Raw genomic sequence first — 20,105 nt, forward strand, 5'->3', positions numbered from 1 at the left:
GAAATTCATAAAAAATACTAAACTTTTAAAACGTTTAATATCAATCCATATAATATAGACGATTTCTTTGTCGAATTATATACAAAATATATAGTTTTACCATACCTCACTCACTAAGAATATATCATATATTTTTATGAATAATCAAATTACTACATTCATGAATCAAAATCACCCGAATTCACGTAAAGCATTCATAACTACTGAAGCATACATTTCTACCAACAATGTATTCATTATTCACCCAAAAATTTACTAACGGCATCACATACCAATACGTTTGCGTGTTGATATTTGACAATAGAATTAATATTCAGGACAACATTGGCGAGATTCCCGTTGTATCCATCCAAACGGGTGGTTATCGACCGTTTGCCACCGAAAATTGCTGCTTAATCGTACGTAGGACTACGCTAAATTAGACCTTGACCTTTAGAATTGATTAATTAAAGGTGATTCATATTCAAGGCAAAGTGACGTTTGTTTTAAAATTTGTTATAATTTTAGAAGACTCGCTGTCTTAGTTTGAAAGGTTGTACTGGTTATATTCGTCCTCATAATTATAAAATAAAATTGTCCCGTGAATTTTATTACGGTTTTCTTATATGAAGTTTTCTTAGCAGTGAAAAATATACTGGGCTAGTAATTTAATTTTCATAATGAAAAGATAATATGTACTGCTGCGGGTCAAAGCTTTGTTTATTATAGTTTCAATGTTCAACAATAATTTTTATTAAAGTAGCAACTCCAAACACGTTCAAAGATGAATTCAATAATCTCACCTTATAATAATAATATATATCAGCCCTGTACTATATACTGTCCCACTGATGGGCACGGGCCTTCCCTCCTACTTACTGTGAGGGATTAGACCTTAGTCGACCACGCAGGCCTATTGCGGATTGGCAGACTTCACATACCCTCAAAATTCCTATAGAGAACTTCTCAGGTATGCAGGTTTCCTCACGGTGTTTTTCTTCACCGTTAAAGAAAGCGATATTCCACAAAGTATACCCACATAATTTTAAAAGATTAAGAGGTAAGTTGGGATTTGAACCTGCGGATATTTCGGCAGCCCGTTCCACACCCAACCAGGCTATCGCAGCTCTTATCTCTATAATCTCACCTTAAATCGACTCAAAGTAACACGAAAACATGCAAAAGCGCCGAAAAAAACCTTCTTAATTCATGCGTCTAATTTAAAAGCGTGTGATTATTTCGAAAAAACAACACTTAACTATTATTGTAGGCAATATCATAAGCGGGCCAGTGGTGGCAATTTTCCCATTGTGACAATGGTCAATTATGTAGACCGACACGACCCCAATTTGAGTTCGTAACGGAATGTGAGAGAATTTCAAATTCTGCCTGTTATTATCACAACATTTGACTACTGGTATCCTATGCCAAATGGACACAACTATCTTCAAACAACTAGCAAAATAAGATAACAAAATAAGTAATTTAATATGCACGAACAAAACAAAGGCAAGCCCAGATACCGTTTAAATTAGCTAATGGAATGGAATTTGTCGCGAGGTGCTCATAATTTATATAATGTTAGTTATTGCAAAGTTTATGTCTAATCTCGAAGTGAGTTAATCAATTTAGTAATTAAAACAAATAACATAAACTTACGTGTAACAAACGCTACTTTAAAGTTAAACTAATTACGTAATTGACAGAGAATTTAAATTGACATCCCTAAGGTACAGAATATAAAGTATATAATAGACTAGTTCTTGCTCGCGGGTCCGTCAGCATGAAAGAGTTTTTCCAGGATAAAAGTCCCGCTTTATATTGTCCCGGGGTAAAAGCTTATAGCACTCAGGAGTCAGGAGTACTGTAGTTTCTTATTAGTGAAAAAAAAATCACAATCGGTTTAGTATTTCCTGAGGTTAGCGCGTTCAAACTATTCAGTTTTATAATGTGATAAGCGAAAATAATCTAATTCAAATCGTTTTGCCAAACGATTATCACACGGCACAAGACCCGTAACCCAAATAAATTGAATAACGTGTATATTTCGAATCAAAACGACCGCAAACTTTCGTTTCGAAACATGACACACGCTGATAAACACAATTATTGGATTCCTAATTAAAATCAACGTTCATCGTAATGAGAACAACGGGCCCGCATAGACCAATATTGTGAGTTTAATGTGACAAAATAATTTTAATTAGGCTACTGGTTAACACCATTCATTCTTTATCCAAAGGTGTTTAATGAAACGAGTAAATTTTATGGTATGTCATACCTGCAGAATTTTCAAAGACAAATTCGTGACAGTTGCTTTCAGTTATTTGTAATATTTCGTGCTTGAATAACTAAACATTTTTTTTATTTGACATCAGCTGTTTTTATCTATTATATGGAATTGTATAATATGATAAGTGGAATACTGAACTTTTAGGAAAATAGAGGGTAGAAGAAGTGCAGTGACTAAATAGCCTCGCATTACGTACAAAACACAACAGTAAACTGCTATTAAACATAGATTTACTATGGGATTGTATCATGACCTCAAGCCAACCAAAGCTGTAATCAAAACAGTATGAATACAGTAATGCTCAGAAGAAAGCAATTTACTGAACTCAAATTGATGTCGTTTAATCTAGATTAATATTCATTAGTGGAACATTCAACATCTAATACAAGAAACATTGGTACATTACATCACATAAATTAAGATTTAGCAATGCTAGCATACAGAGCTCGGGATCTTGCGTGACAGATTAATATGAAATCAATTAAACCAAGGCCAGACAAGCAGGTAACGCCTACGCTATGATTAATGTTAAACATGTAGTAGTATCGACATTCGCAACATGGCCAAGTTTACAGGAAATCTGATTATAGCTCTTAAGAGGTAGCTTGCAAGGAATAACTTTGTATAACTATAGTTCATTAAAATCTATAGTATATAGCAAACTAAAATATGTTCAAGAATTTTTTTACTAGTAATTGCTTGTTTTATTAAAAGTAATTATCGATAAGACTCCGTCCGTCCTTAAACCGAATATTAAATTACTAGGTAAATTGAGACGCGGCCGAGCTTAGCCGTTAAGAAATATTGACCTCCATCTTCAAATACGGCCCAAATGCAAGATTTATGACTTAGGAAAATTCGCGGTCGGAAAATATTAAATTAGATTGACACTCAAAAGGTAATATTGTTAGAGAAATAAATATAATGATTTATTTTTAGGGAATAAACCAGATTAAATATTATCTAAATATTACTGAGAAGTTAACCTCGGCTGAGTTTTAGGAGTTTGTAGGAATTGATAAGTACGTTTCATGTTGTGCCGCCATGATCTATTATAGTCAATAAATTATAATTACTGTTTCAAATTTATGCCGATGTGTTACGGACTATTTCAAAAATATATTCAATCAATTTACTACATTCAATTATAATTTGTGGATAAATTACCTAAATATTATTTGAACTTCTTAACAATTCAAAAAACGTTGGAAATAATGCAAACAACCTTTCTATATATCTTCAAAACACCTCAAACATATAACATATTGAATTGTACTACACCAACTTAGTAGACAAGTAAATTGAATACAATATGAAAGGGCAACCGACTTTCCAGTTTCGGATAAAATTAATTAGAACGGAACAACGGTTATGACGGTAGTATCAAATCTAATCTCACGCTATGCAGACGCAATGGGATGAACAATTGAGCTCCCATGCCGTGAGACCAGGCTAAGAGGGCATACATAACTCACCGAGGAAGTTGTTCGTTTATTTCCGTAAACGATCGGAGTGCATGCGTATTGGACGTTCGTTGGTACCATGTCGATATAACCTTAAGTCATACGATTTCCGATTCCATTTTGGGGGAAAGTTGAGATTTATTGCGTTAATTATGTCGTCAGAAAGGTCGTTGACCATACAGTTTCATTATCACTCATTGAACTGGGTCTTGTAATTAACATGTTTAAAGGTAGTTCGTCAATGTCTATAGTTCAGTACTAAACGTATACAATGTCATCTTGACATAGATTGTGGTTAACAAATTTAAAAGTAGTTTAATTGGTCCAAAAGTGTAATGTCCTTAGTTTGGTATTATGCGCATACAGGATCATTTTGATATGGCGTTAATAAATGAAACCACATACTCATCTTCTTACAAGTAACACTTTACAATAAATTACTCGAATCGTAGATATAAATAAAAAAGTGCAACTAAGACAATTCGTCGGAACCGCAAAATCAAACTTTCAGTCAGAAATACCTATATTCTGCTGTATTCGCACTATACTACAAAATGATACAAAAATCGGAAAGTATTCATGATCAATTTTTGGCATAATATAACCAGAGATAAATAAGAGTATGAGAGTTTATTTATAAACGCAATATCGATATGACTCTGCATAATAAATATATGAAGTATATGTATAAAATATAATTAAAATCTTTAACATCAAATTCGGATTAAAAAAATATCTAACAAGTAAGTTATTAGGTAGGAATACTTTAATATTTCTCCAATCTCGAGTCCTTGTATAATTAACATCCCGTACCTTTTTATTTAATACTTGTTTTGCCGACAAACGTCTACCAACATCGGAAAATCTAACACGATTCTTGGAAGCGGATTAAAAAGTAGATATTTTTTATATTACCAGCAAATATCAGTGTTGCAACATCCTAATAACGGCTTCCTGTCTTGTAATATCGATTTCCTCTTGCAAAACGACAACTTGTTTGATATTCGATACCTGTTTAAGTAATTTGTTTATCGATTATTGTGTACTAGCTTTTGCGCGCAGTTTCGATTGCATGAGAGCTTTCAAATAGAAATGCCAGTGTATAGCCTCCGGGTTAAAATTATACCGCGTCAAAATGTTTATACGGGCTGAAAATCCCACTTTATATTTTTCCGGGGTAAAATGGAGTCATTAGACATCTAGCAATACATCGGTGAAAACTACATTCCATTGTAACATACAGACAGACAAAAATTCGAATTGTTTTGGCTCCTGTTGCTCAAATAAACATATTGGTTTTTCGTCAATATGTTTAATGTACAGACATCGGCCTGTTGCAATCTTATTATATTTTAGGATGCTTACTACTGTAATGACGTTTCTTCAATTAAATAAGAAAACATTTTATCAAATTTACAGAAATAGAAATGCTTTTATGGTAGAATCTATTATACAAAAAAAAACAAAATTGCAAGAAATTTCGATTTTAAACTATAAAGCTTGATGTGATTATACATGTAAGGCTGTTCCTTCCTAAACAAAAAAGAGACCAATCCTTTTTAACCGTGTCTTGATGTCCGTTTAAAAAGAATGTTAGATTCAAAATATTTAACATGCACTAAAACGCAATGACTAAAACCGGACACAAGTATGACATCATGACGACTGAAAGGTTGTACCAACCGGTTTGTATCAATCATGGAATAGTTTTTATATCCATGTTTATGTATGTACAAGTTCGGGTGCATTTTAATATAATAATAATCCCAATATAATAATAATAATCGGATATGACCTTGAAATATCATTGAACAACAATTATGTTTAACTGCATAGTATTCGAAGCCTCGAGTCAGCATTAACATCATGTTATGCAATAATAAACACAATTCTTAAGCCATTGAAGGCAGAAAGTTGCGTAAATTGTAGATTTTGGAGAAAGTTAACAAGTACCCATAATTTTTCGTCATAGAGCATTGAGTATTTTTAATCTCTTTTTGTAATCCACAGTAATAATGGCTATAAAAATTGTAATAAGTATTACATTATTATATGTGTAAGGAAAAGTTTATTACGAATCTGATCGCTAAGAATCACTTTTCAGGTTTTGAAAGGTTAATTTATTTTGCATGTAAATGAATAAAAGTAAGATGAGTTTAGTCCGTTTAATAACTATTACTATATTTGGATATCGACTTTGGATTTATTCTTAAAGAAAATTTTATCAACCTACGTAACGTTTGTAAGAATATTATAAATACAACAATAAATATAGAATAACTAGAAGAAAAGTTCAAAGAATGAGAATTGCTTATTTAGGCACCGACATTTTTATTTTTACCTTCGCTGGTGAAATGTGGCCCAAATTTAATTATGCCTCCGTATATTAATAAACTTCTAATTATGAACACTCGCCATCACAAAAGACAATAGCTGAAAATAACAAAGGTGGCAGACCGCAGCTCTTTTTGCCGTGATATAATGACATCACGCCCGTCTGACTTTGCGAATGTGAATTGTTATTATGCATTATTCTTAAACATACTCGTCTGGAATATTAAATTAAGAACACATTTTTAATTAAGCCCTAATATTTTGACGTGGCACGTAATTCTAAAATTGAAATTTTGAATTGAAATTTATTGTTTAGCGCAATCATGATGCTATTGTTTAGAAACATATTTTAAAATAAAGGAACATGCATAAACTTAATTTTATTTTCATGGTTCTTCAAAAGAGTTTTAATGTACCACACAATCATTGTTCAGTTGCCTTTCAAATTCTTGTATAATTAATAAAGTAATAGTCGTTTTGTAGCCAGTTTTGTCATGACTAGTACTTGTACGAAATTACTTGACTAGAAGGGATCTAGACTTAATAGTAATAATAATATCAGCCCTGTACTTGCCCACTGCTGAGCACGGGCCTCCCCTACTACTGAGAGGGATTAGGCCTTAGTCCACCACGCTGGCCTAGTGCGGAATGGTAGACTTCACACACCTTCGAAATTCTTATAAAGAACTTCTCAGATGTGCAGGTTTCCTCACGATGTTTTCCTTCACCGTTAAAGCGAACGATAAATTCAAAAAGAATACACACTTTTTTTTAGAAAAGTCAGAGGTGAGGTGTGCCCTTGGGATTTGAACCTGCGGACATTCGTCTCGGCAGTCCGTTCCACACCCGACTAGGCTATCACCGCTTATACTAGGCTATCGCCGCGTATCTAGACTTATGTACAGCCTAAAAACGAATTAAGTACTGGGCCTTCGCCCGTAGTAAGAATGTAAAAACATCTCTACTATAATGTTGTAAATGAAGAGGCGTCCACGAAGAATTTATTAGTTTTAAACATTTTACACGCTTATGCAAAGCAGTTGCCTAAAGTTCGCATAATACCAAGTGATGTTTTGCTCGAGCCTTGCTCGTTTACAGCGAGCTACTGAACTTGGCTTTGACCCAAAGGTGTTAAAGTTTCTTGCACCTGCTGTTGAAACCTTAATGACGAAGAGTGGTTCAAATTCAGTTATTAGCCGCAAAACAAAAACCGTCTTAGATTTTTCTCTATACAAAACAATGAGTAATTAAAAACATTGATGTGTCATGAACAGTTGACATATTTAATCAGTACAATAAATACGGCTTGTATTTTTAATTTATGCGTTAGTGCATAAAATCGTCCTAATTGATAATTCGAGTTTTGAGTTGCCCGTTGTAATGGTATATCTAACTTTTATTATACAGTATAAAATCATTAATAAAATGTAAAAATAATTACTTCTGTGATAATTTTTTTACAAAACATTTTAGCAGAGTCGATCTTGGAAGGCTGTAAATTAATTTGTACACATAAAAATCTGTAGTTAAACTTTTGCGGGCTTGCTGTTCTATCTCCTTTGACCGCGTCTATGTGGCCGATACCGCGTCATAACTTTTGAGTTTTACGAGAACATTTTTTTTAAATTAAAACTGCTGACATTTAGATTATATTAAGTATATACAATTTTAAACTTATATAAGAATCGATATAAGTTTATTCAGTTCTTAGAACATTCGTCGTTCTACGAAGAAATGACAAATGAATAGCTTCAAAATATTATAATTCTTCTTAATTGGATATTATATATGTATAAATTGACTTGATTCCTAATAATGCATTAATTTATGTGCACGAAGTTTTTAGAGTTCCTCAGCCTCAAAAGGAAGCCTTTTTTGTTCGTCTGTCTATTTTTCTATAACATATATATAACAATTTCTATAACCTTTTTCTCAGGAACACATAGTGGTAAGGAGTTAAAATTTATATAATATACTCGTGCCTAGAGCCTCTTCCAGCTGAGATAAAATCTACCTTGTAAGTCAACGCAATGAAAGGTGGGACCATTTATGTCGCATATTCTACAATTTCACAAGGGAATCAAAATCGCGTACTTCTAATTAACTTAGAATCATGAAATTTGACATAAAACAATATATTACAGCATATGTAAAGGAAAAAATCTGGAAACCGTAGAAATGATCTAATATATACCCACAAGTTTATCCGGAACCCTTGGTGCTCGAGTTCAACTCACACATATGCAGTTTTTATCTTGAATCTTTATCTGTAAACAAAATAAACCGCTCAAAATCAGCATAATCTTTATTAATGTAAATGTATGCAATAGAAAATTATTGTGATGTAACAATATCGTAAGCATTACCTTTCATAGAATAGATATCTAAATAATGAAACTTTAAAGAATAGTGTTTGTCAAAATGTATCAAAGATTAAAATGATTTTGTTTAAAGACAGCGTCTATAATTTACTTTGCCCATAAAAGCTATCAAGGGTCTACCAATACCTTATTTTTCCTGAGTAAAATTAATGATTTCAATTACCATGCAATGCGGAATTTATTATGTAAACGACCAGAGCCTTTAAAGTAATGAGCAATATTTCATTTTAACATCTCGCCATGCAAACAAAACAAAGATTCAATACTTATTACTTAATTAGATAATTCTGTTTGATATTTAAAAAAATGCTGATGATGTATACATGAACGATTTCCGTCACATTGACGGTGAAACATAATCGTACTTTATAATATTTACTGCTTTTCACTGCTATTTACTGCTCTATGATACTATGAATATCTTTCGTGGGAATCAAAGATAAAAGAGGCAAGTCATTTGATATCTCCAAATAATTACGGATCACACAAATCTTATTTTCGTTTAATACTAAAAATATTATTTACATTAGAATATAAATTTTTCGAATTTGGAGAAATCTCTATAGAGGGTAGTTTGAAGTTCAAACTCTCTTATAATTAAAAGGTTATTTATAGGCTGGTTAAAAAAATGATTTTTACTCCCTACTTTTAGAACACTGCACAAAAAAACACTCTACATACCCTATACATAAAGAAAGAAATTTATTTAAACAGTTTTTTCTTCGTACAATGGTTTACTGCATTTGACGGTAAAGTACAAAACAAAGTAATGAGTGTGTTAAATTAGTTCATGACTTTATAAATTATTCTTCATTAATTTTTCGTTTGCAAGTTACTTCTCTGTCACTAAGACATATTCCTCACTCGACAACTATCACATTGATAACTAAGCAAGTCCAACTTCAACGTCTAGTCGCAAGTTAATTACTGAAATTATTTTCTTTCAAAAGTGGGTAATCTAGGACTGTACGCAATATAACCTATCACGACTACAAGCGTGCAATTAATCCATGATAGTAGCCTCCGCACGCAACATAATCATTATGAGCATGTCTATTTTAAATAAATTCGAAGCTAATGTTTGAGGACAATATAAAAATGATTAAGAGTCTATACATAAAGTTTTATAAAAAAACATGATACTAAAAGATAAGCAGAATATTATAGCTGGTGCTTAAGAGAAAATCATGATAAAAAAAACATTATAATAAAAACTAATAAGGTTAAGTGACCTATATTTCGTCTACAGAGGCGAATCTGTCTTTTTTCAAATACGGGTGTTCTATTGGAAGGATAACTTCGATGGAGCATAGGTTAGGAAGTCAAAAAATCACCTATTTACCTATACAACATTCAAAGTTATCCTTCGATTATTTGGCCGTGATTGTAAAAGACGGATATACCCCCGTAGATAGAATAGACATTATAAGCTAGATAGGCTAATTCATAATTCCATCTGAATGGAATTTGCCATAACCACGTCTAAAAGTCGACGCGACAAAGTAAAACTTGTCAAGAAATTTCACTGCAAATTGTCAGCTTCAATTTATATTACAGTGTGCAAGTTTCCAGCTGAGTAAATCTAACGGGTTATTATGTTTTGTCCGCAGATTTACAATGTTGATAAGGTGTCCGGCGGCACTGTGTGCCGTCGTATTCCTGCTGAGTGCAACGCTCGCGAACTCCGAGGTAAGTTATAACAGAAAATGAAATTTCAAGATATGAATTTTAAGAATTTTATTGATTAGGTTGTAGCTTGAGATTTTGTTGAAATATGTATTATTATAACTGTATCGTTTTATCTTTCTTATGGCTAAAGAGATTAGTAGCTAGACGTTAATTGGACTTCGTTGCTCCAACAATGCTTTTAACTCGTAATGGTTCGAAAATTTAATTTGTCGTCAAAACCTAAAAGTAAATTGTTGTAACTGCAATTAGTAAAGTAGTACGCTTATTTTATTCATAACAAACATACCTCATATGTCAAGTCTAAAGAATCTCTATACTTTATATGTCAATACACATTCAACGTACATTAAAAAAACATAAACCCACGTAAATTACCAATTGCAACTACAAATATCCTTTAAAATACGATGAATGGTTATATAATATAATATGCGTCCAGTAACTGAAACGCCTATATTATATTTATTTATTAAGCCCAATGTTTCAGAAAACCTTAAATGTTTTCTACCAATTTATATCAGCTTCCCCCCTATTAATATGCTGGAGATAGAAATGATGGAAAATGTAAGTGAATAAAAAATTAAACAGACTTACTTATTTTTCCATAGGTACTCTGCGTGTTATTTTCAGAGAGGATTTTCAATTAAAGCAAATAAATAAATGAAAATCCTTTGACATCAATTTTCTTTTTATTGTTGATACTTGTACCAATAAGACACCATATTCTCAATTATTTATTTATAATTCTGTAGGTACATAATAAAAACTAAAAAATATAAACAAAACAACACCTGTTTAATTTTTTTTGAAACAAGAATTGTTTGAATTGAATACAGAAATCGCAAACAAGGTATGCACGATACCACGCTAACCGGTTTGAGCTAAGAAACAGGCCAACGGGTAAATCAAAGCGCTGGCGTGCAGTTTCTATACACCGTAGTTTATCTACATTGTTTCTAGTTATAGGCGTGCTATTTTATATTAAACATTTTGTTCAACGCGAGCTACCTTGTATAAGACAATAAGGACTTCAAACTATGGCTGGAAAGTCTAATCATGGCGTAGTATCGAATAATTAACTCTACTATATAATTAAGAATGTACGTATAATCAATAACAGATATATGTAAGACGTAAAGTAAAACCTATCGTTTTGTAGGGTATGAAACTTTAATGCAAGTAACTAATTGAATAAATCATGGCTTAAATAGTTTATTGGCGCAAATAAACGTTTATTTTCTCAAATATAAGTATAATACAAATAATGTGACTTCAAAGGTTTTTGTTAGCAATGTAATTCACAATAAAAAATAAAACATTCGCGCTGCTGTTCCCATGAATAACTCATATAATAAACCAAATAAAAATACTAAGTCTTCTATCGTTTACTTTCTCTGTTTGAAATAGGTTTTGTTCACCCAAGCAATAACATAGTTAGTAATCATCATTAGGCCACGATTCGTGCAGAAATACAAATATTACAGATAATAAACAATAGAATGACCCGAGATAAAACTAACGAACCACTACCAAAAATGATCTAGAATACGTAATTGCATTGCCTTTCAAAAGCACAGAGCAAAGCTTTTTGTTATTGTTGACTGACTTGACGCAAACGCAATCTGATTTTGTGGTTTATTTTGTGATTGTCATATAAACTGACCCCAAATGACCTTAATTACTGTAAACAGATTAAAATCAGTTATTATAATTATTGTGTAATTATGCGTACTAGTTAATAATTTCCGCAAATAATAATTTATTTATGCTAGAGCATGCAATTTCGGTCGAAAACTCTTTCAACGGACAGTCGTACATTGAAGGTATTCGACAGTATTTGCTATAAATCAGCAGAATGCAAGCATTGTCGTTACTGGGTACTAGGTGCAGATTACTGAGTATACTGAAGGTTATAAGACGTTATGTCTAGTGTCTTAATGATGAAAATAGCAATTCAGCGTAAAATTCTACGTAGCTCTTTGATTTTAGGAGTACTCTTATTCTATGGTTTTAGAATAAGAGCACATTGCATACAAAACATACATAATATATTGAGAGTTATCATTCAATTCAGCTATCAAAAAAAAAAAGATGAAAAAAATACGTTCATATGGACGTTCGATATTTTAAAAACATCCCGCGAATTTGTTACAAATCAATCTCAATCTTTAACCGTCTCATTGTATGGCAAACAAACAACAGATTATTAGCGCAGATTAGTTCATTATTACATTGTTGTTGTTTCGCAATACAATTCGTGATGGTATTGCACCAACTTTTATTAAATGCTATCTCGTATGCTTACTCGTTGTGTAAATATGACGATACTTGTGCTATTGTGTGGGCGTAACAATGTACACAAAGAAATAGCATATTAGCGTTGAGTAAAGTTACTTCAAAGTTAGGTGATAGATATTTCGAATCCAAGGGCATACCTGGATAGGCCATACAATTATACTTAATTATGTATGCCGTCAATCAGCAATATTTCTTTGAATATGGAAAGAATTATATTAAATTTGTTGTCTTACTGGGCATAATGAGACTGAACTTTAACTTCTCGATGCTGAGAGCATTGCAGTACCATAAAATACTTTGTAATTCATACTTTATTTTCTACGCCCCGCTCCCCCTATCGGTAAGCATTAAGGATGCAAAGTCTTCGAAACGTCAGGAGACAATAATAATATAAAAAACCGCAATAACATCCATAAAATAGTTTAATTTCATTGCTTAATTAAAGTTAGAATGAAAGTTAACAATTTCATAACTTTAATATTTAAATAAGCAGCTAATTTTTACACATTAAATGCAGGTAGGTATTAGAAATCTTTTAAATTTAGAACAATATCTACAATTACCATAACCAATTCTAACTAAACAAAGCAATAGAATATAAATATGTCAATTCATGCCAACAGTATCGATTATTAAGATTCATTGACATAAATACAATCATATCGTGAGGCTTTGTCACCTCGGATCTTACTAAACGTTTCTTACGAACTAATTGCAACAAAGCGGCCATGATCGAATTAGAGTTCACGTCCCACGAACAGTGTGTCAATGGTACGTAAATATTCGCATAGTTAGACAAAAAAATATTAATAAAAATGTACCTAGTTTTTATCGAGGTTTTTTGTGCTTGTATTAAACTATTTAAGGTCTAAACTTTACACAAAACTGTTGTTAAACGCATAATAAACAGAAATTTATCTGTTAAATTACTGTTTCCTTTGCTTCGCTGGTATAAAAAAACACATCATTAACGCGAAGAGTCCTCGTGTTGTCCTCACGTTCAACCTACCCATTATGAATGGCATAACTGTCAGTCTTCGCTTCGAAATAAAATTCTTAGAATAACATTTCATTCATTCATGTGAATGATTATTATTAGGTGTTTCTCACAAACCCACGAAACCTCAAAATAATATTGAAATTCCAACCAAAGCAATTGATTATTCTCGGCGTCTAACCGTCCAAATCAATTCAGCTTTCATATAGTGTCAATTCAAATTGACGGCTTCGTGATTTTGTAAGTAGTCGAACAAACAGACCCATGAGTTTACACTTTCGAATATTTGCTTTGGTAAAAGCCATGCAATATCAACAGGCTCCCATACCTACTACGTCATTAAGTACATTTGCATTTTTAAATATGGATTTTACATAATTTTACATGTATGTAGATTTCTCAAATTTACTTAAGTATAATGTTTTGTGTATGTGTGTACGGGGCATGAGGCAGTGGTCAAGTTCTTGATGTCCTTAAAAAGTACCGAACCTATAGGATCGCCAATTCTTTTCTTTGCCGCACTATCAAGCTTAAGAATAGTTTGCCTGGGCGCATCCATTCTTCCATCCTTCCTATAATACTTCTGCTGTAGCGTGAGAGTAAGAAGCATCTTAGTAGGCCGCCATTAGTGTGTCGAATGGAATGAGATAGTCATTTCTTGCCATTTGATACTTTATCTGGGCGTCACGCATTTACCATCAGGTGCAGTCTAGTATATTTTGTGAGCATATGTTTCATATTTGAACTTATTAAAGAACACAATTTGTTTATTACGTCAAGTGGAAGAAATAAACGATCTGTAGACTGCACTTGTGTTGCTTGCGTTTTAATATTTCCCCTACAATGGCAGCAAAGTAAAAATATAATAACGTTGAATTTTATTTCAAACATAAATTTTAGTATCACTATAAACAGTACAGCATAAAAAATACCTAACATTTTACGACTTAATATATTCTTATATTGAAGATACTACAGCTCATTGAATACGTATCCAACGTTGCAGGGTTAACTAAATCCTTGCATTGTGCCAAATCACATTCGATACGATTCAACGAACGAGAGAGTTTACCTTTATGTCGCTGAACTTGGACCTCTGTTTGTGTTTGATACTGGTTGTTTTGAGACAAACTCCAATCGTGAACAAATTGGCGATGCAAGGCTCTTGATATGGGTAAAGTTAGACCGTCATACGTAGAATTGATGGTTTGAAAAGTGCCTATTAGAAACACTTTTGTTAATCCTGATATATTATTCTATATTCTGTAGTTTTAATAACGTATTTATTAGTTATATACTAAAATATACAATGATTATTTTACAATATGCAATATTTATTAAGGACGAACAAATGAGGTTGCAATGGGCATATTCTATTCATTAAAATGAACTGTGCATCTGTTAGATGATTATTAATAGCAACGTAATCAATGTCGGCATTGTGTCAATGCCTCAAATTAACTGCATTGAGATGCAAGTAGGTATTCGTAATGAACATAGAGACTAGATTGAGGGTATCATACCTTGCCTCTAGACAGGGGACTATTCCCAGAATAGACGCTGAAAAATGTGAGAAGGATAAATAGGTCGTGCGGCGAGTGCTTATCTTTTTTTATAATTCTGATTGGCATGATATAGACGCAGAGTTCTAAATCACGCAAACTGGTAAAAAGGTATAGATATTGGTATTAATTGCATCTGTGCATTAACAATAGTAAATTTTATGACGGTATAACATAGTTAAAAGTTTATACGTTTGTGATGCTTTCGTGAACAATCTACTACAGTTAATTCATATCCCGGAATAATTACCGAAGACTGTTCCTTGTTCTAGAATAAAATTTACATTGAATTAAAACAAAACATTCTTCGCGTTCAACTTTGTTCCTTAGTTAATTTGATTTAAAGCGATACACGCTTCACACTCCGGTGTATCTTTCACTGTCTTACGTAACATTTATCTCAAGTTAAATTCTGTGTATTGTTTTAATTAATGAAAGTTTATAAATATTTTTTGCACCTACATTCACATTGAATGGTATCCCACCTCACCTCTCCCATTGCTTCAATATTCGAATGAAAGCAAAACAGTCCGCATTTTGACACATACACGCTTCCATATTAATAATGTTTTGGCAATTTTGTTGGTCTGGCTTTTTGTGCAAATACCAAATTAAATTGAATTTCTATTTTATGCGTTATGGAGGTATCTATATCGAAGCATAAATCATGTATAGTTGATTATAATAGAAATATAAATAGACTTATATAGTTAATACATTTTTGATTATCACTTAAAATTTACATTAAATGACTTACTTGCACGCGCACAAGCACGTCGAAATCTAGCAAAATTACAGATCTAAATAAGTCCCAGATTAGTGACAGGAATAAGCTTAAACAGTATTAAAATATCCAAATCGACAAATAATAGACCGGCGGGCCCGTTACAATAATAAAAATTGCGAGAGTTTAATTAAAATTGTATGCAGCTCCGACATCTATTGATTGTGCATAGATAAGTGTCTTACAGATTACTTAATATGATCTTTAGATAATTTGTTCTACACTAAACGTTATGTAATATCAACATGAAAACTCACTAACTAATACCGTAACATACTATCTGAGTAATCTAGCGGTATTTACACAGCAATTATTTTGAATAGTAAACCAAGAGTTTTAATGTACGTATTACTTGTATTAAACTATGAAATAATCAGGACAAAAATAATTATCTCATTAAAGTAGCAAAGTGCGTGAGCAATAAAACGTCAGACTCAATCCGATTATCAGGTCAAGAAATATTTTCTTTTAGGGTTTGCGGTTTTTGAGATTAGCTTTGTGCCCTCACATTGCGATAGCCTCATTCCTTTAATCTCAACCTTTGACAACGAAAAAGACCTTTGGCTAATCGTTGGTGTCTGACTCATACGAATCATCTAAGATACTATTTCTTTAGTCATAACTATTAAAATGATTATGAGCTATTGTGATAATAACTAATGTTAATATTTATTTTACAGGGAAACGTCTTCACGTGTCCAAATGGTAAGTCTAACGTTTTGTTTATTTACTTAGTTCAACTTTTACCAATCCTTCAAATAACTTCACAGACGTTTTCAGCTTTCTATTTAATTAAAACCGGTGTTCGTACCACACTTTTCCTTTGGGAAATAAAACTTCGACTGTCTTCTTTGTAAGCGACGCTGTTATACAAATCTTAGGGAATTTTATGTATGTTCTTGTTTCACATTACGTTGGGTTTCATGGATAGTGACAGAGTTAAGATCATAATTTCAAAGTTTGTTCATTTGAACATCTTCAAATGGTCGCTCCATTTATGTTGTAGTTTGTAATATTTGTACTATTTCTTTGATTTCAATACATCTGAACTTATCCATGAAATAATACGTTCAGATATTTTTAATGGCAGAAACTGTTTTTAAAATTCAGACTTAATATTTCAGAAAGATAAACATGCTTCAAAAGGTTTTAAATCAAAACATTACAAAGTTTGCATATTTCTGTTACGCGGAAAAATGGATAAAACAGAGATACGTACTACTCAGTCGAGCCATACCGTGCATGAGATCATAGAGGGAATTCTTTTGAATCCCGCCTTTCCAATACACAAGCTGTATAGTCGGATTTTTGAGTTACTAACCCTTATATTAGTTTCTTCTAGATACAATATTTATTTCATATTTTCAGTATTAAGATGAATTAATTATAACCGTCATTATCAGTAACCATTGCTTTTTATATTCTCGTCGCGTACTATGTCTGATATAAAAAATTAAGACCCAAAATCATTAATATTCAATAATACTTCAACAACTTGGTGTTGCTCGCGGCTTCGCCCGAACGGGGGCCTTTTAGAGTCGTGCTTGTATTTTTAACTATTTTAACCCAGAACATCATCTATCTGTATGATAGTTTCAACCAAATACGTCTAGCGGTTTTGATGATTACTTACATTCAAACATCTTCGCAAACTTTCGCATTTATTATATTTATCTCATCGACGCAGTAATAAAACCTTCAATTCCCAATAACTATTGCAAACGTAAGTTGAAATTTACGTGTCATTTGCGTATTTTAAATGTGAATGTTGGAATTGAGTGAGCACGCGAGACAAAAATGGCCTCGCGTCAGTCAAAGTAGGATTTCGGTGCGTGAGAGCCGGAAATAATGTTTTGAATTTTGTAGAAACGCAATCGTGTTTCACTTTGTAATTCGTTTTGATGGCTGAATATAGTTTTATAATTGTCACTCTGAGCTGCACTTTTGAAATACATTTGAATGGAAAATTGTGGTATATAATATAATATAATATATATTGTGCCATTGACACAACACTGTAGATGTTAATATATAGAACATATATGAAATAATGTACTATAAATGCGTCGGTCTGTAAAAATACTAAACCGTCTAGATCAAACCATTAATCAAATAAATAGAATCCACTTTTCTCCATAGCAAAAACTAATGTAGTACATTTGTACCTAGTAATATATGAATGAGACATATCACTCCTCCCAACGAAAGATCCACGAAAGCTAAAATTATAAGAAATCAATGGCGTTCTGAACAAACGTCTGGCGATATTTTTCACCGCGAGTCCATTTAGTAGATGGACAGCCCGTAATTCGACTTTTGAGACGGTGATAACTCAAAACCTTTCTATCCTAATGTTGTACTTGTCCTTTATCAATTTCATTACATTACTGTTAATATCGGTGCCTTCTGAGTTGGAACAATGTCGGATTTAGTACATGGTACGCATTGGTTAGACGTCTCGAGTTCGATTACCAGCTCGGGCCGTCATATTTTTTTTCTGCTTAGTATCAGTCCAAAATCAGAAATGTCGTCCAAAAATTGGCATTAACAGACCCCCCCGCCTTTGTATGTTAAACCGCTGCCCCTTAAAAAGGGAGGAAATGCGTGATACTATGAGTATATTATGTATCTATTAATAGTTCATATACAATCCTTCAATTTTAATGTGAAATTTTAAATGACTGCTGTGCCACAAACTATTGTGCTCTGATTGTGCTCATGATAAACGATATTGCAGTGATGCGCATGTTTCTCACGACGCTGCCCACCTTGTGTTACTCACGAACTGACACTTACTGGGCAATTAATTATCCATTAGTCTCACCGTATTTAAGTATTTATCCGATGATCGCGAAATGTCTTGTTTGTTCGACTAAAGATTAGCGTAGGTAGGTCAGTAATGTGGCCTAAATTGTTTATTTTATACTTAAATATAAGTAATAAAATGTAAGTTCCGAATAGGTTTCGGTTAATCGTTATTAATTTAACGTAGAAAAATATTATCAGCAATTGCTATTTTCGTTGGTTGAAGACAGTATTGCCAGCCTGAAACAACCCTAGTAATATTATTGACAAAATTGACTGGACCACGTCTCTATCTGTAGCACTATGAGGACTAACTTCTCAATTTCATATTCATACATTTCCCTATTTGGCGATGTGCTTTAATGCCAAATTTACCAGATATCTTATCGATCAACGATAAACAAAAACAATTGACATCCAACAGCGGAAATCAAAGGAACATCAGCCAAACAAATTAAACAATTATTATTAAAATAGTTGTACTAAATAATGCCATTACACGCACCCGGCGCAACCAATTTGTCAAGTAGATATTTTATTAGTGACTATGGCGGACATTCGCGGTTTTCCAATTATGGAAATTTTCACCACAAATTATTCATCGGGAATTTAATTATAAAGGTGTTACAATACTTTTTTATACGAATCAAAATATCTAACAAATTAACTATAACGAAAAGTTATGAGATTTGAATATTTTAATGAAAACCAACTTTATCTAAAGGAATTATTTCTTCTGTTTATCAACATAAATAATCCTTTATAGCACCCTCTGTTTGCGTTGGAAATTACGAACAAGCTTCAACGCACTAATGTTTTGTAATCTAGCTCAAACCATCCTCACAATACATTAACCGATCAATCCGCCTCGCTAACTAAATTTGTTATACACGTACGTTTCCCGCCATCTGTGACATAGCGAATGAATTGAGCGTGAGGATGTTCGTTGATTTTCATCAGCCACATGATTAGTACAAGGAAATTGCATCTCGCCCGTTCCCCGTTGAGTCAAACCCGCAGCCTTGCGCAATCAGCAACTAAGCTCGCCTTAATCCAACAGGATGTGAACAATATTTACACCAATTATTAAATTGTTACTTATGTACCGATTTATTCATAAAATTATTAGTTATACCAGTTAGTTAGTTATTAATGTACTATGTCAACGCATTTCCATAAATATTGCCACATATTTTTAAAGCCACTGCCGATCTTGATATACGTCTAATAGCATATAAGATGTAAAGACGTGCTTTCGGAGAATACGTAGACGCATAAATGTGTAATATTGATAATATATCTTCTTTATGATACTCAAGAACGTGCTTACAATACCAATGAGGTCATGTCAAAATAAAATTAAAATATGTCTTCGAATGTGATTTAAATAGTCTGCAGGAGCTTCTTTGACAAGGTCGGATTCTTTCAAGGTTTAATCGAGTATACTCCTCCGAAATAAATCGGGTACACAACACGCTTTCAGCTAATTGGAAATCCATTCTACTATATAAATCCGTGTT

At 32.6% G+C, this 20,105-nt stretch overlaps 1 protein-coding gene across 2 annotated transcripts in view; it reads left to right on the forward strand.

Annotated features, from left to right (window-relative positions):
* The window catches only part of LOC115456418, a 344,631-nt gene that overhangs the window by 293,576 nt on the left and 30,950 nt on the right, over positions 1-20,105 (forward strand). For both annotated transcript variants that reach the window (XM_037440583.1, XM_030185471.2), the window contains exons 2-3: positions 10,061-10,139; positions 16,461-16,485. In XM_037440583.1, the coding sequence (XP_037296480.1) occupies positions 10,068-10,139; positions 16,461-16,485 (97 nt within the window). In that variant the 5' untranslated portion in view covers positions 10,061-10,067. The remainder of the gene's footprint in view (positions 1-10,060; positions 10,140-16,460; positions 16,486-20,105) is intronic.

This window comes from Manduca sexta, chromosome 20 (genome assembly GCF_014839805.1).
Source record: "Manduca sexta isolate Smith_Timp_Sample1 chromosome 20, JHU_Msex_v1.0, whole genome shotgun sequence".
NCBI classification, from domain to species: domain Eukaryota; kingdom Metazoa; phylum Arthropoda; class Insecta; order Lepidoptera; family Sphingidae; genus Manduca; species Manduca sexta.